The sequence below is a fragment of the Drosophila ananassae genome, chromosome XL (assembly GCF_017639315.1).
Source record: "Drosophila ananassae strain 14024-0371.13 chromosome XL, ASM1763931v2, whole genome shotgun sequence".
Taxonomy (NCBI): domain Eukaryota; kingdom Metazoa; phylum Arthropoda; class Insecta; order Diptera; family Drosophilidae; genus Drosophila; species Drosophila ananassae.
The window spans coordinates 364,540-379,585 of NC_057931.1; the positions used below are offsets into that span (position 1 = coordinate 364,540).

Consider the following 15,046-nt stretch of genomic DNA (forward strand, 5'->3'; position numbering starts at 1 on the left):
CCTGTCACACATATGCTCGATTCGTGTAATTCGATTCGAAAGGACTCTGTGCTATTTCTTGCTCGCATTCCTTGATTCGGAATTAATGCAAATTAATGATGCCGAGTCCCCAGTCCCGAGTCCTTCAGCCTTCAGTCCTTCAGTCCTTTGTCCTGCATGTGAAATCAAATGGTTGCTGAGGACGCTTGCAAATAGTTTTTTAATGATTTCTTCTTTGGTTCTGTGTGGGATTCTGTTTATCCTAGATCTCCGGCCTCCTTGGAGGAAACTCTCTCCGGAAGGGGTCTCTAAAGGCGGAGTAGTGTATATGCGAGAGTCAGTGCCGATTATGTCAGAGCAGAATCGGAGATGTGAGCAAAGTCCAGTCCACTTATAGTTCCGAGCCGGCGATCAAGGTGGGCAGGTGGGAAAAGTGCGATTTGGAATTTGGAAGCCGGGGCACTTCAAGAAGCCCCATTAACCTCAATTAGTGACTTCGGCCGCGAAGCTAAATGCAAACAATGGCACTCGAACTGAATCTGAAGCTGAAACCCAAACTGCTAATTAAAATAATGTCAATAAAATTGCTGTCCATTATATGTCAGCCGAAAATTGCATCTCGCGAAACGAGACGAGCGATTGCCAAACCGAGAGGGCCAAGAGTCGAAGCGGCAGTTCGAATAAAACGAAAACAATCCACATTTGGGCTAGGTGGCTAGGGGGCTAGGGGGCTAGGGGGAAAAAAATACCCAAAAATAATCACTAGTTGGCCATAAAAGTCAAACGCGGCGTACAAAGCAGGCCATAAACGAGAGATGAAAACAATAAGTCAAGGAGTTAGCGACTCACACGCTGGCTACAGTGCGTGCCACGACTGTAGGGAGTATCTGCTACTCCGCTGCCCTCCTCTGGGCCACAGACAGAGCGACTCCCCGCCCGAAACGCACTGTATCTTGCATGTGCGAGCACCTCGCTGCCGAGCAGGCCGAACAATCGAACGGCAAGATATTCCCACCAGTTTCGTAAGCCAGCCCAGCTACAATTGCGGCCGCCGGCAAGCTAATTATTAGTTAACTTGTATCTTTAAGATACGCGGCGCAGGTCGCAGCATTGCTTAATAGACCAGAACTCGGCCCGGCTCCATCTCGGTGTAATCCAAAGACCCCTGGCCCTTCTTTTCAGTTTCCAGTTGGCAGTTGGCAGTTGAGAGTTCCATTGTCATAACACGTTTCCGTGCAGTTGTCGCTCAGAGGTCTTCGGCGGATCTCATGGAGAGTCCGTCCAATAGTACAATTCATTGGCTTTCCCAGCGCTGTCAAATGCATGATTTTCACATGTATCTATTAGATACGTTTGTATCCATTTCCCTCTGTTTCAGCCCCTGTCTCTGGCTCTGTCTCTGTCTCTGTCTCTGCAGCGCCAATGCGTAGAAAACGGCACAGTTTACTCCCCAAACGGCCACGCCCCCGCCGGCCAAATTACACGGCTGCTGCTCCAGCAATTTTCCGTCTGTGGGAAGAAAGTATCTGTATCTGGCGGGCTGGGAAAGGGCCGGCCCTTAAAAAGCTGACAGCTTGTCGAAGAGCGATCGGCGCGCAATTTGCATATCGAGGATGATAGCAGGACAGGACTACTTAGCGGCACAGTGGCACTCTCCAGAATCCTTCATAGACAAGACACCGCTGGCCGGGGGTTGGGGGTTGGGCGGGGTGGCATTAGGAAAAGGTCAGAGGTGGGTTGGAAAAAGCAAACATTTGTGCAGTTGATGACGCTCCCGCAGGACTATCGCGTTCGGCATCTATTGCCGGGTATCGGGGCATCTGCGATTGGCAATCCGGCTCCTGGGCTGCCTGGGCGACCTGGGCCGCCTGGGCCGCCTGGGCCGCCAGGAGCTGGCATATGCAGGAGCCATAAATCTCAAGTCGCTCCGCATTCGACACCGCTCCGGCTGGTGATGAGCTATGCGATTTCTATGCAAATCCGAGCGGGGAGTCGCAGTCGTTTAATTGAAATGCAAATGCAGGAGAGTGGCTTGCTGGCGCGGGCTTTGTGGCCAGAAGATCACGCTTCGCAAAAGCCAAATCCCAAATCCCAAAAGCCAAACTACAAACTGCAAGCCAAATAACCGAATAGCCAAACAAACACGATCAAATGCGAACGAAACATGAGACCGCTGACGTCGGTTGTCCGCTGCATTATGTGCAGATACAGTAAATGTATCTGTATCTGTATCTGTATCTGCCGCTATTGCCCTATCTGGGCGAGTATCTTTTGTTATCCGAGATACCCAATCCCCAATCCAAATACAGGGTCCAGGGTCCAGGTATCGGTGTCCACTGGACGTAATTAGAACGAAAAAGATGCAGCGCAAAAGTTGCAATTTGTGCGCGGCTGAAATGCATCTGGCGGATTCCGATTCCGATTAAAGAGGCGCTTACCCAGGCGTTGAAGGATGTTTACCAAAGCGTAATGCGATCCGGCCTGCTCCGGCTACTCCCCCTCGCCTCCCAGTGGCAGCTACTTCTTCGCGATATTGAAAGTTTGAATTTTAATAATTTTGATGCTTTCCCGCCGAGAGCCGAGAACCGAGAGGAGCGGCGAGCAGCGTTGCCGATTTTCACGGCAGCGGCAACTGAAATCGAAACTTGTGGCAGCTGCACCCTGTCACCCCGAGATCCTCCCGAGCCACCCCTTCCCCCCTCCCCCAGAGCCCGCAAATTATAATAATTTAAGCCGAAGACGCTGGCGAGGAAGAAAGCGCCTGCCAGCCGCGCCACAAAGGCCTAGGAAGTGGGACGGCCGAAGGAATGCCGAGCCGACCCAGCGCCTGCAATATGCAAATTAGCACGAGCCGCGTCGGGAAGGGTACACCCGGTCCCTTCCGCGGCACCCTTCCGCGGCCAGCAGACAGGGCGGACAACCCCTCTTGAAGGCGTCTTGAATCGAACGCGGAACTGAATCGAAGTAATGGGCAAAGGTGTTTAATTGTCGCGGCAGCTGGGTGCTCGGGCCACAGGATCGAAGGACGGAGGATGGAGTGGCGATCGGCCGGCGGGTCCTGCCAGCCCTAGTACGCAAAGTACGCAGTTTCCGCTCGATAGGAAGTCCATCAGCTCTGAAGCACACACTCCAATGTGGCTTCGCTCCGAGCTGGCCCACAAATTGGCCAACACAGCCCCCGCCCAAGCCACTCGCCCACTCGCAATTCATTATCCTGCGGCCATGTAAGCCCTCCGCGAATCACTTATCTATTACACAATTACGGCGCAGTGGCGCAACAACTGCCGCCTGTTGCTCCTGCCCCTGCCACTGCCTCTGCCACTGCCACTGCCCCTGTCGCTCACCCCTCGGCCGAATTCGCACTCCTGGCTGTAATTTTTTAGCAGCTTTTCGCCAAAGGGCCGACTGCAGCGACCGCCGCGGCACGCACTTCTGCTACCCTGCCTCGCAGTCGCCCTTCCACGTGCTGCCTGGCAGGACTCTGGCAGGACTCACCCCCTTCGCAGGACCGGCACTGCGCGAAAAAGGTGCCTCGAACTGAGTAGTGATACTTGCGGCCACTCTCCCCGCCGCCACTCGTTATCCCGGATGTCCTTGAGTCCGAAACCCAGTCCATGTTGGGGGAGCAAGTCTTCCGGGCAGCGCATCAACCCCTTGGGACGACCTTGCCCCCGCCCCTGCCTCTGCCTCTGCCACTGCCACTGCAACTGCAGCACCTTCGCCTGTCTCTCCCCTCCCTCTCCCTCTCTCCCTCTCTCCCGCTCTCACTCTCGCTTTCCACCCTGCCCCCGTGTGTGTTGCAATTATCGCGCATTTATTGCGAAATAATGCAAAATGTACAACAACAACAACAACAACAGTGTTTTGTATCAACTGTTGCTTCTTCTTCTTACGCATGTGTGTGTGTGTGTTGTGTGCTTTGTTGTTGTTGTTGTTGTCAGATGTGTTATGCAATTTGCTTTGTTGTTGCTGCTTGTGCCATTCTATTCCACTTTTTCTCTCCACTCCACTCGTGTGTTTTTTTTTTTGTTTTTGTTTTGCCGAAAGGTCAAAAGGCAGTCGATGTCCTGCGGTGCTGCCAGCGCCGACCGCGACGCCAGCAGCGCAGGCAGCTCCTGTAATTGCCGTCAATCTGCAGTCGTTGTTGTTTTTGGTTTTCGGTTTTTGGCTTTCGGTCTTCGGTTTTGAAAGGGAAAGCGACTTTTTTGTGATTCTTCATGTTTACCTCTAATTAACGGTAATTAACGCATTAGAGGGCGTGTGTGGTGCCAGGGGCGAGTCCTGGGAGAGAGCCACTTTGGCAAGAAAGAAAAAAAAGGCAAAAAAGAAGCAAATGAAGCATTAAACCGCCGCAGAGGCAGGCAAAGCGAAAACAAAACACAAAAAAAACTCGAAACAAATCAAATCAATCTGCTACACACACACTCACACGCAGGCACTCACACACGCACACTCCTCGGGAGGCAGCCAACCAAAAACAACGCTAATATGACACTTTAACAGTTAGGCCGACACACACACGCACAACTAATAATAAAAAATCATAATTTCAATCAGCGACAACAACAACAACAGCAAATAACAAAAGAGCCAGGCAGTAAGCGGTGAGCGACGAGCACCAGGCAGCGGGCAGCGGGCAGCGTGCGGCAAGCAGAGGCAGCATCATCGGCACCTGCCTAGTGCCGGCTCGCTCGCACCAGTGCGGCCCCAACAGCAGCGGCAGCGCAGCCAGCAGAGCCCCAGCGACGCAGCCCCAACAAAAAACAAATAAAACGAAAATAATAAAAGTAAAGGAAAAAAGCGAATAGCACTCAAAAAGGGGAAGAGAGAGCGCTTGCGCGCATCGAGAGAGAGTGAGTGTGAGTGTGAGTGCTACCGTGAGTGTGAGCGGAGCGGAGTGGAGTGGCATGGGCTGGCCGAGCGAGAGGGAGCGAGTGGCAGAGGGCGCGGGCGAGAGCGAGAGGCGAAAAGTAAACTTGAAAGCCAAGAAAAATCAAAGCCCAAAGGCAGTTCGAAGAACAAGAGTCATTCAATGGCGCTCAACCGTCATTTTTGATCAGACCCGCCCCTCCCCCCTCATCGGACAACGGACAACGGTCATCGGTCTCTCTCTCTCTCTCTGGAAAGAAATCGCTATATTTTTCGAAACAATTTCAATATTTTTACGAAAATATTCTCCATGGCCTCTTCGGCTCATTACTGATGCTGTGGCGCTGCGCTTGAATGAATGATGTGCTGCCGCGGCCGCCGTCGCTGCGCAGGTAGCAGAGGCAGCGCCGCCACACACACACACATACTAACACAGACACCTGAGACACATGTGTGTTGTTGTCCATTGACGATGGTGTGTCGTCTGTTTGCTGCCTTGCTTTTTGCTCGCCAATCAAATGGGGCGGGGCTTAAATCGTTCGCTTCGCTTTTTTCCTTTTCTTTTTGCTGCTCTGTCTGCCTGGCGCTGGCGCTGCCTCTGCCGCAGCCGCTGCTGCCGTCGCTGCCGTCGTCGCTTCTTTGACTTTTTTGTGACACTTGTCAGTGTGTGCGAGCGTGTGTTTTGGCTTTTATTATGGGAATTATCGAAACCTGAGAGCGCCTGTCAGGCTGGCATGTGAGTGCTTCTTCTTCGGCTCCCGAGTGAGCTTTTCGGCGCGAGTGGGGCGTGGGGCGGGGGGCGGGAGGAGCGGCCCGCCGATCGACTCCGGCTCTGGCTCTGGCTCTGGGGCAGGACTAGCTGGCAGCTCGTTTCAAAGTCTCGATCGCAGAAAGCACTGGCCCAGCTGTTCAGCTCACAGGCCCAATACTGGGCGATCTCTCAGTCAATACTCATCGATAATCGGGAGAAGTGAGAATTCGACCGAATTTAAAAAGCAACTAATCCGAAAATCAAGGACTACTGGATCCTGCCCATCCCATCCCATCCCATCCCATCCACCGGACTTCCTTCGCTCGGACCGCACAGCCGACTCAACAAGTTCGAAACCGATTCGAACTCGGCTCGCGCCCCTGCGCTCGATTGCAACTGCAACTCAAACGAGCGAGACGGAAGTGGAGCGAGCAAGCGAGTGCCGCGGGTGAGTGTGAGTGTGATTTTGAGTTCGAGATTGAGTGCTTTGCTTTGAGTGCTCAAACGCCAGTCTCCCGGCTGGCTTCTGTGCGGGATTTGGCTTATCTGGTTGGGATTTCGGGCGGCACTTGTTCCGCCGCCCTGATTGGGCGTCGATCGGGGTTCGATCGGTCGATAGTCCTCCTTTTCCCCCCCGAGTCCCTTAAGCTGGGCCCCCCTCTCCCCGAAATCCAAGCCGCAGGACCGCAAAGTGGAAAAAATCTAATAGCAATAAAATGAAATGAGTCTCGGCAGCGACCGAGAAGTCGGCAGAGCATCCGAAATCCTGAGTTTTTGTCTTCGTGCCGGGCCCCTACCTACCCCCCGCCCACTCGCTCCCCGCCCAGCCGACGACGACAAAGTCTCCGAACCCCCTACCCCGCCCCGCCCTGCCCACTCTCCTGCCGTTTTCTCTCAGACTGCAGCAACGCATCTGCGACTGCGACTCCGGTTCTCAGCGATTCTATAGGTGTAGGCCAGCCCCCCTGCTCTCGCCCCCTCCCATGCCCATGCCCATGCCCATGCCCCTCGTGGCACGGTGGAAGGAACCATTGCACTTGGCGCTTCGATACAATTTGAACTTTCTTTATGCAAAGTCCCGCGGGGGGCAGGACACTCGCCATTTAATATTCCAAGGGGTTCTCTCAAAGAAAGATACTTTAAGCCAAAAGGAGTAGTACTTTTCAGATACACTAGTTCCTAGACCCTCAATAGAGCTCTATTTAATTGTTTTTAGTTGGAACAACAGTTAGGAGCTACTAGTACTATCCATAAGCGTAAGTCCAGAAAGTAGAATAAACAAGCAGAGTAATCCCCCCTCTTCGGAGCCCCCCTGCCCTGCCAATCTAGATGGAATCCTGCTTGAATTTATTTTCCAATTCCAGCTCTCGCCCGACCTTACAGTGGCAACAAAAATATAACTAACCGAAGCCCAGACACAATAATAATTTCAACAACTTACCCACCCCTCCCATCTTGCCCCTCCCCCTCCCCCTACCACACACCACTCCCCCCACCATCAACGAGCGAAAGAATCATAAAATAAAATAAATAAAAACAAGTGCACGACGAAAAAAAACCGAAGTTGCAATCTCAATCCCAATCCGAAATCCGAAATCCCCGATTCCGCAGCCAAATCGCTTATCCCTCACTCAAGAAGCCTGCCCCTCCGCCGCCTCGTCCTTGGCTGTCTCTGTCTCAGTCGCTGCCACTGCCTCTGCCGACGTCGCACTCAATCTTCGGCTCAATAAACAAAAACTACGGCGCTGAAGCTGGAGCTGTAGCTGGAACTGGGAACTGGGAGCTGGGAGATGGGAGCTGGAGCTCGCTTTTCCCCATAAGTTTTTCCCAATAAAAAAAAGGCGTCGCTGTGCGAGAGAGACGGCATGCAGGGGGCAGTGGTAGCTGGCGGGGAGGGGGGCCGTTGAATGAATGAATTTCAATACATGCAACTGACAGCGGCGGCGCAGAAAAAATGCTCAAAAAAAAGAAGAGCAGAAGAACCAGAAAGAAGGAAAAAAGGGAGCCCCAAGAAGCAAAACACACAAAAAGTGAAATAAAAAGCAGGAAAAATCAAAAACCTATTGAAAGAAATCAAAAGCGTGCAGTTGGCAGCGAATTGAGTGCTTCTCTCTCGGTCTCCGGCTCGGGCTCGGACTCGGGCTGGGACTCGGCTCGCTCTCGGCCTCTCGCTCGCACTCGCACCAGCCGCACTCGGCCGCCTCTCTCTCTCGCGCGGCTGAGCGGAGTGGAATCGAGCCGAGCGGGGCCGAGGCGGGCCGAGCGCGCCCGAACGAGAGGCACACACACCACGCTCCACGCTCGCTGGTTCGAATGTATCTGTATCTGTATCTGTGTCTGCAGCGCGCGTAGCTGCGGCTGTGTGCGTGCTAGATGTTTTGGAGGGTTGTCGGCGCTTCGTTAGGGTTCGATTTGTTCAGTCATCAACAGCATTCGTGACTGGCAACGTCGCCAACTCGTGTGAGACTCGAATGGGAGAATCGAGAATCGAGAATCGGTGAATCGAGAATCGGAGAATCGAGAATCGGCCAGCCGAGAATCGAACTGGGAATCTGAGAGATACAAGAATTGATGAGCCGCACACCTTCCGTGTTCCGCAGTCCGCAGTCCGCAGTCAGTGTGTGTGCCGAGTGTGTGTGAGCCGTGAACCGCGCGAGATGTGTGTGTGCGAGATATATCCGATATAGGCAGTTTAGTCCCGCATCCCAGGCCCTCCGGATCGGAAGCACAAACACCCAGAAAGCCCGGAAAGCCCTGAAATAAAAAAACAAATTCCAGCCAGGACGAGATATCACTTCAAAACACTATTTTTTTCGAGTGATTCCCCAACAAATACATATGTTCTTTTGAATCAGAATCAGAATCAGAAATGTGCGCGTGTATGAGTGTCAAGTGCCACCCAAAACAACAACACCACCACCTCGACCTCGACCAGCAGCACCACCAACAACAACCCGAAACATGTGCGAAATAATCTGCATCCGCATCCGCATCTGCATCTGCATCTGCATCTGCACCAGCATCAGCTGCAGCTCTCCGGCCCCCACAATGGCCTGAACCTGAGCCCCCAACACCCACGACTCAACTCCAAACCAAATCCAAAAAGCAAACCAATCACATCCCCATCTCTCGATCGCAGAGTCCAGGAACTGAACTTCCAGCAACTCGAATTGGCTTATTCAACGCTATTTATGAATTTTTTTGAGCACGTAAAGCGACAGTAACCAGCTAGTTAGTACTAGGTGTAGTGTGAAGTGACAACCAAACAAACAAACAAACAAACAAACAAACAAACAGCAAACAAACAAACAGTTAACAAGCAACAAGCAAAGAAAATTAAACACCAAACTTTACCAAAACCAAACCCAATCCAAGAACTATTCTTCGGCGCCAATGCCAGGCCTAGAGCTACCACCAGCCACTGGATCCGCCTTCTGAACCATCCGAGTCCGGAACCACACCACTGGAAAGCCCACGAATGCAGCCAACATTGCCACAAGCCGCTGGGACAGCCGATATGGATCTGACGGCTGTTCAATCAATCAACGATTGGTTTTTCAAAAAGGAGCAAATTTATTTATTGGCACAATTTTGGCAACAGGTAAGTTCCAGTGCCCAGTGCCCAGTGCCCAGTGCTCAGTGCCTAGTGCCGTAGGAGGTGTCTCCTCGCGTTCGGTCGGAGTGCGCGCCCCTCCGGGGAATCCCTAAGAATTCGCTTTTCGAATGCCTTTCGAGAGTCGGATTCCCGAAAATCTTGGAATTCCTGTTCGCCCCTCTCGGCATGTCGTGTGTAGGAAGTGTAGGGAGTGTGTGGTGGATCCGATCCACCTGATAGTGCTCCGAGTCAAGTGATATTTCTCCGCCTGGTAGTGACAACAATCGAATCGGAAGAGTCTCTCCCAGACTCCCCCACCGGACCACCCACCGCCCACCACCCACCTGACCAGCTTAGGCCAACTAATTGAGTTTGCGTGTTGCGGCCGAGCGCCCCATTGTTGTCTAATTTCTGCGAAGCGTATTTGCTCTGCCGCGATTATTGATTTCCGAACGGGCCGGAATGCAAAGTGCAACAAGCCGGCAGTAAGTGGGCGATTTGTTGCTCGACTGACTCCCTGCGAGGGCCGCCGATCCGCCGATCCGACGATCCGCCGATCGGTGAACCGGGGCGGGTTGTAGCCAGACGCGATCGGCTGGGGCGGAGGCCAGACGACTCCGAGTGCCGTGCTGGCCCAGTGCCAGACTCCGGGCAGCCAGGAGCAGGAGTCCGGGCCAGACAGACCATCCCGGACTATATTTGCGGACCTAATTGGGTTGAGTTCGCTTACTTTTATTTTAATTGCGAGTGGGGCGGTGATTGCCGTCGGCATTGCGCTCCTCCGCAGCGGGCCCATAAACTAGCGGGAAGTGCTTCCAAGAAGCTCCTCCGAGCGGGCCAAGCTCGTTAGGAGTGGACTTCTAATTCGCTTGCTCACTTGCCGCCTAACGATCGTCCGGCGAGATCGTCTGGTGATCGATTGCAATCAATGAATCAATATGAGTACTCGAGAGGTCCCCAGTGCTCATGTCTATCCAGTCTCGGGTATCCAGTATCCAGTATCCAGTCCCCGGCCCCGTCATGCATTCAAAATTAGAACAAGAGCTCCGGGCCGGCCGAAGAAAGGTTATTCCACACGAATATTAATTTGCCGACCAAAAATAGAAGTTTATTAAGTAAATTAAACAAACCGCAGCCGCTGCGCGGGGGAGGAGGAGGGGGGGCTCCGTCTACAGCTGTCTAAATGAGTTGGAATACTTTTTATAGTATTCCTTATTTATTTATTTTCACCTCTCGATCGGGGAGAGGCAGACAAGTGGAGTCGAACTTCTAATACCCTCGGTGGGTCGGTGGGTCGGAGGCCCAGTGTCTCGAAGGACCAAAATCGATGGGCCCGATCGATAGGCAGACCTTCGATCATCATAGAATGGAGTAGTGCCCTGCTGGGGCGCGACAAGTGACACAAATCGAAGCCCCAGCTCCAGCCCCAGCCCCAGCAGCGAAATGTGCTTGATTGACACAAAATCCGTCCATTAAATATAGAACGAGCGAGCGGTGGCCAGAGGCGGCAAAAAATCTAGGAAAAAAGCGAACAAGAGCGCCGAAAAAGAGCAAAATTAATTTCCGTAATGCAATCTATAAACTTGACCCATTAACATCGAACCGAGCCGGAGCTACGGAGCTAGAGCTCTAGCTATTGCCAGCTAGTGGTCAGAAGACTTCTCGGCTCTTGGCTGTTGGCTGTTGGCTTCTGCGATTACCAGAAGCGGACTGTCATTGATTTCTGCTGATCCAAACTGGAAATGGAAACAAAACAAAACTAATTGCCAAATGCATTTGCTGACGAAAAGCCGAGCTAGGGTAAAAAGATGAGAGAAAATTCAAGTTTCTTTTTTTTTTTCCCCGTTTTTGGTTTTTTGGATGGCTTCAGCTCGGGTCTGGGTCTGGGTTCCGTTTTAATCGAATTGAAACCGGTTTACGGGCTAGCCACCACCACCATCGCAGATGCAGATACGGATAGAAGGATACTCGGATGTGGCCGGGGACGAGCACTGATAGTTTATAGAGTTTAATTTCCAAGATGGCGTTTGGCATTTGCATATGCCGAAAATGAGCAGCCCGGCAGCTTGGCAGCTTGGCAGCTCAGCAGGAGCTACAGGGTTGTCCTTGCTTTTAAGCCCTTGGCTATACAGATACAGAGATACAGAGATACTGGGATGCTCAGATACTCAGATACAGATACTCATTTAGCCAGATACAGATCGGCGTGTGTCGCATAATTTTTAGCGTTTTAAGTGCAATTTACTGGGAGAGAGGCGGTCGGCCAGCCAGCTAATGAGTCAGAGGCCGGCGAAGGGGTTACGCCGAGAATCACGGAGCAGCAGCCACCACCCACCCACTCACCACTCACCACTCGCTCGCTAGTCGAATCAGAACCAGAGGCGATACACATTCGAACGTATTTCAGTCAGTTCAATCGTTCGATCGCTGGAGAGATATGTTAATATAATTAAATTAATTTGTCAGCGCGGAAATTAAAACAGAACAGAACAGAACAGAGGCAGAGACAGAGGCAGCCGGACAGAAATATCCACGCCGGAGTCTGTCCCCCATAGACTCAGAACCAGCTACATGGTATGTAGAACGGGGGACCAACCGTGTCTATAACGAAACCAAACGAGTCGAATCGAAACGAAAATCGAACAATTAAAGCTTGTGGGAGGTGGTGGGAGATGCCGCTCCGAACTCGAACCCGATTCCGATTCCGATTCCGATTCCGATCCACCACGCAACTAATAATGTGAAATAAAAAATCATTTGGAAATTATTATTAAAAATTGAGTTCATGAACTGCCAGCGAGTGTGTCTGCTGATCATTTTTATTATGATTATGTGTTTCTGTTTCTGTTTCTGTTTCTGTGGCTGCTTCTCTCGCTTTCCGGTTTATGGCATTAATTATGAATAGCCATTGAAGCTAATTGAAGCCAAAAGCCGGCCGGAGCAGAGCGGAGTTGTATCAGGAGCGGAGTGGGCAGTCGAGTGTCCTCCGCTAATTGGGTCTGTGGGGGGAGCTGCGATCGATCCAACACCTCAACTGTCTTCGACTGTCTTCGGCAGTCTTCGGCAGTCTTGGGGCAGTCTTGGGAGCCGCGATGACGACACTAATTGAGCATAAACATCGTAAACGCTTGCGTGGCGTGCATCAATTGTCATTGCATCATTAATTCCGCATCTAGGCACAAAGCCCGGCCAAAATACCCAGATTCGACGGCTTTGTGTACAACTTAATAACAACTAATTGTCTTTTTATATGCATACCATACCGCCGTTCTGCGGAGGGACTTGGTGGCCATGTGGGCATGTGGGGGAAAGCCGCTCTAAGAGATTGGGAAAAAGGGAAAGGGGCGTCCTATGGGGGATGGGGGAAAGGATGGCAAACCTGTCTTGGAAACCATTCAGTCTTTCTTTGTTTCGTTCGCCCTGCCCCTGCCCCTGCCCCTGACTGAGTGGCAGGGGCCTCTTTCATCTTCCAGTTGTCAGTAATTTGTGCAGCTCAATATATCAGTCGATATCTTATGAGTTTTTAATTTCAGGTTTCTCAGGCCGTCTCTCCATCAATTTGATTTCCTGCGCGGAGCGGTCTCCGGCTTGAAAAGGACAAATCGCTGGAACGGGAGACTGGGCCTGAGACTGAGACTTGGACTGAGACTGAGACTTGGACTGAGACTGAGACTGAGAACTGGTGCTGAGGATATTGAATAAAATATCATTTTGTGCACGCCCCTTTCTTGGCTCGGAAGAGAGCGAAGAACTCCGGACCGACTTGCGGACCGACTGACGGACTGCCATCCGTGATGATGATGAGTTTCGAGTTTCGAGAGCTCAGTCGTATTGGCAACATTTCGTGTGATCGATACGCTGAATGCAAAAAGGCTTTAACTTTTCTGGGGATCCAACCAGCTCCCCGATCCCAGCTCCCAGATCCCAGCCTGAGTAATTACCAACGCCTGGGGAGCGCACATTAAAAAGGAATCATCATTATTGGCAGTTCGGCCGGCGAGGAGCGCTCCGAAGGGGGGATCAAGGACTTTATTGGCGGGTCCATTAGGCCCCCCGCTCCCCATAGCAGTACTGGCAGAACTGCAGCCGAAGAACACTTGCGCTGAATTTCGCTTACAGTTTACAGCTTACAGCGGTGTCCTCGTGGCGTTCCTCAGATGTTTTACAATTTTTTATTGATGCTTTAATTAAGTTGTTGGTTTTCGCCCACGCCCACGCCCACGCCCATTTTCTACTCTCGACATGCATTCCGGCCGTCAGTCGCTCCGTCTGGCCGCTGGCTAGTGGCTAGTGGCTGGTGGCTAGTGGCTGCTCTTTATTTTATTATTTTTGGCACGACACGAAATTAGTTTAGAATTTAATTCGCTTTGACTTCTGAGTGCTTGTTACCATTTGCAGTCCCTGTCTTGGCCCCTCCACGGCCCCTCCACGGCACCTCCACGGGGCTCTGCAGTCGGGCCCCCGGAATCCGAGAGCCAGAGGCTAGAGGCCCCTAGTTTTATGTTTAATTTGATGTTATTGAAATATTTGATGTGGCATAGCTCGGTTCGGCAGAATATTTGTCTTTCGTTGGAAGCGGCCGCCGCTCGATTGGGCTTTATGGCCGCCCTGTTTATATAATTAATTGTGTGAGATTCTCGCCAAGATCCCTGTAACGAGTTCGCAGAAACTACATACCTTCTGGCGGCTCGCTGTTTGGACAGGCAGCGCACCTAGGGCCAGAACGGCAGAAGCTCATGGGAACAGATCCTGGCATCCCGGAGGGCTGCTAGTGCCAGCCTGACCCCTTCTGCCTGGCCGGGTGGTTGCTCTTTTGCCACCCAACTCCATCTCCGAGAAGGGTTGTTCCGGATTGGCTTCGGTTTGCGGACCGGCCCGGCCCGGCCCGGGCCAGTTTGTCAATTGTCGGGCTATAATTTATCAGGCGGTATGCAAATGAGTTTGATTTATTCAATGAGCTGAGCACAATTCCATTTTTTATGATTAAAAGCAAAAAAATCAAACAGAAACAGAAACAGAATCGGGCTGGCTGCCTTCGTCCCTGCCTCGTTTTGTGGACAGCTGGGATTACATTCTCGCTTTTTTTCGGTCGATTCGGGCCTTTTTTGCATTTCTAGCTGTGCTGTGGTGCAGCATGCCGCAAAACGCTGCGCCTCATTGCAAGGCAGCAGACGGGGAAACTAAAATATATCTGCGGCATATGCGGCGATCCCTCGATCCCTCGATTCCTCGATCCCTGATCCGAGAGCCCATATCCCAAGTAAAATAAAAACACATTTGTGCGCTCTATCTCGTATCTCCGGGCCTGCCCCACTCAATCATAAACCATTGGCAGGCGTAAATCAAATCAAGTAGCGGCTGAAGGAGTTCCGAAAGGGGCGCTGGAGACGGAGACGGAGACGGCAGTGGCGGTGGCGGTGGCGGGGCATGTGCATGTTGCACGCACAGACAATGATTAAGTAGGCAAATGCGCTGGAAGAAGCCCCTTCTCCGGGCTCCGCCGGTCTCCGCCGATCTCCGCCGATCTCCGCCGGTCTCCGCTTTTCGGGCCTCCCTTTTTTACGCTTTTAATTGCTGCCGTACGGTGGCTGACAAAAGTCTGCGGCCGGCAGCAGTGACAAACAATGCGCACATGTGGCTCCCCGTATTTTTAGACGCCTCCGTCCGCCCTCCACCCTCCACCGGCGGAGTGGCCACCCCACCGGTCGCCAACCACCGATCTCCGAGGGCTGCTGCGGTAGGGTTCTGCCACCAGCCACCAGCCACCAGTCGGCAGCTACCGGCTTCCCTGGAAACCGGCTCCTCCGCTCTATTGATCTTCTACTGCGCATATCGCTTGCATCTTTCCCGGG

The 15,046-nt window shown here is 52.3% G+C and overlaps 1 protein-coding gene across 2 annotated transcripts in view; it reads left to right on the forward strand.

Moving 5' to 3' along the window:
* Window positions 1-7,940: 7,940 nt before the first annotated feature.
* The window catches only part of LOC6503839 (homeobox protein cut), a 60,008-nt gene continuing 52,902 nt past the window's right edge, over window positions 7,941-15,046 (forward strand). Inside the window, exon 1 of one of the 2 annotated variants that reach the window (XM_032452614.2) lies at window positions 7,941-9,200. In XM_032452614.2, the coding sequence (XP_032308505.1) occupies window positions 9,078-9,200 (123 nt within the window). In that variant the 5' untranslated portion in view covers window positions 7,941-9,077. The remainder of the gene's footprint in view (window positions 9,201-15,046) is intronic. The other variant, XM_032452615.2, reaches the window with a different exon arrangement.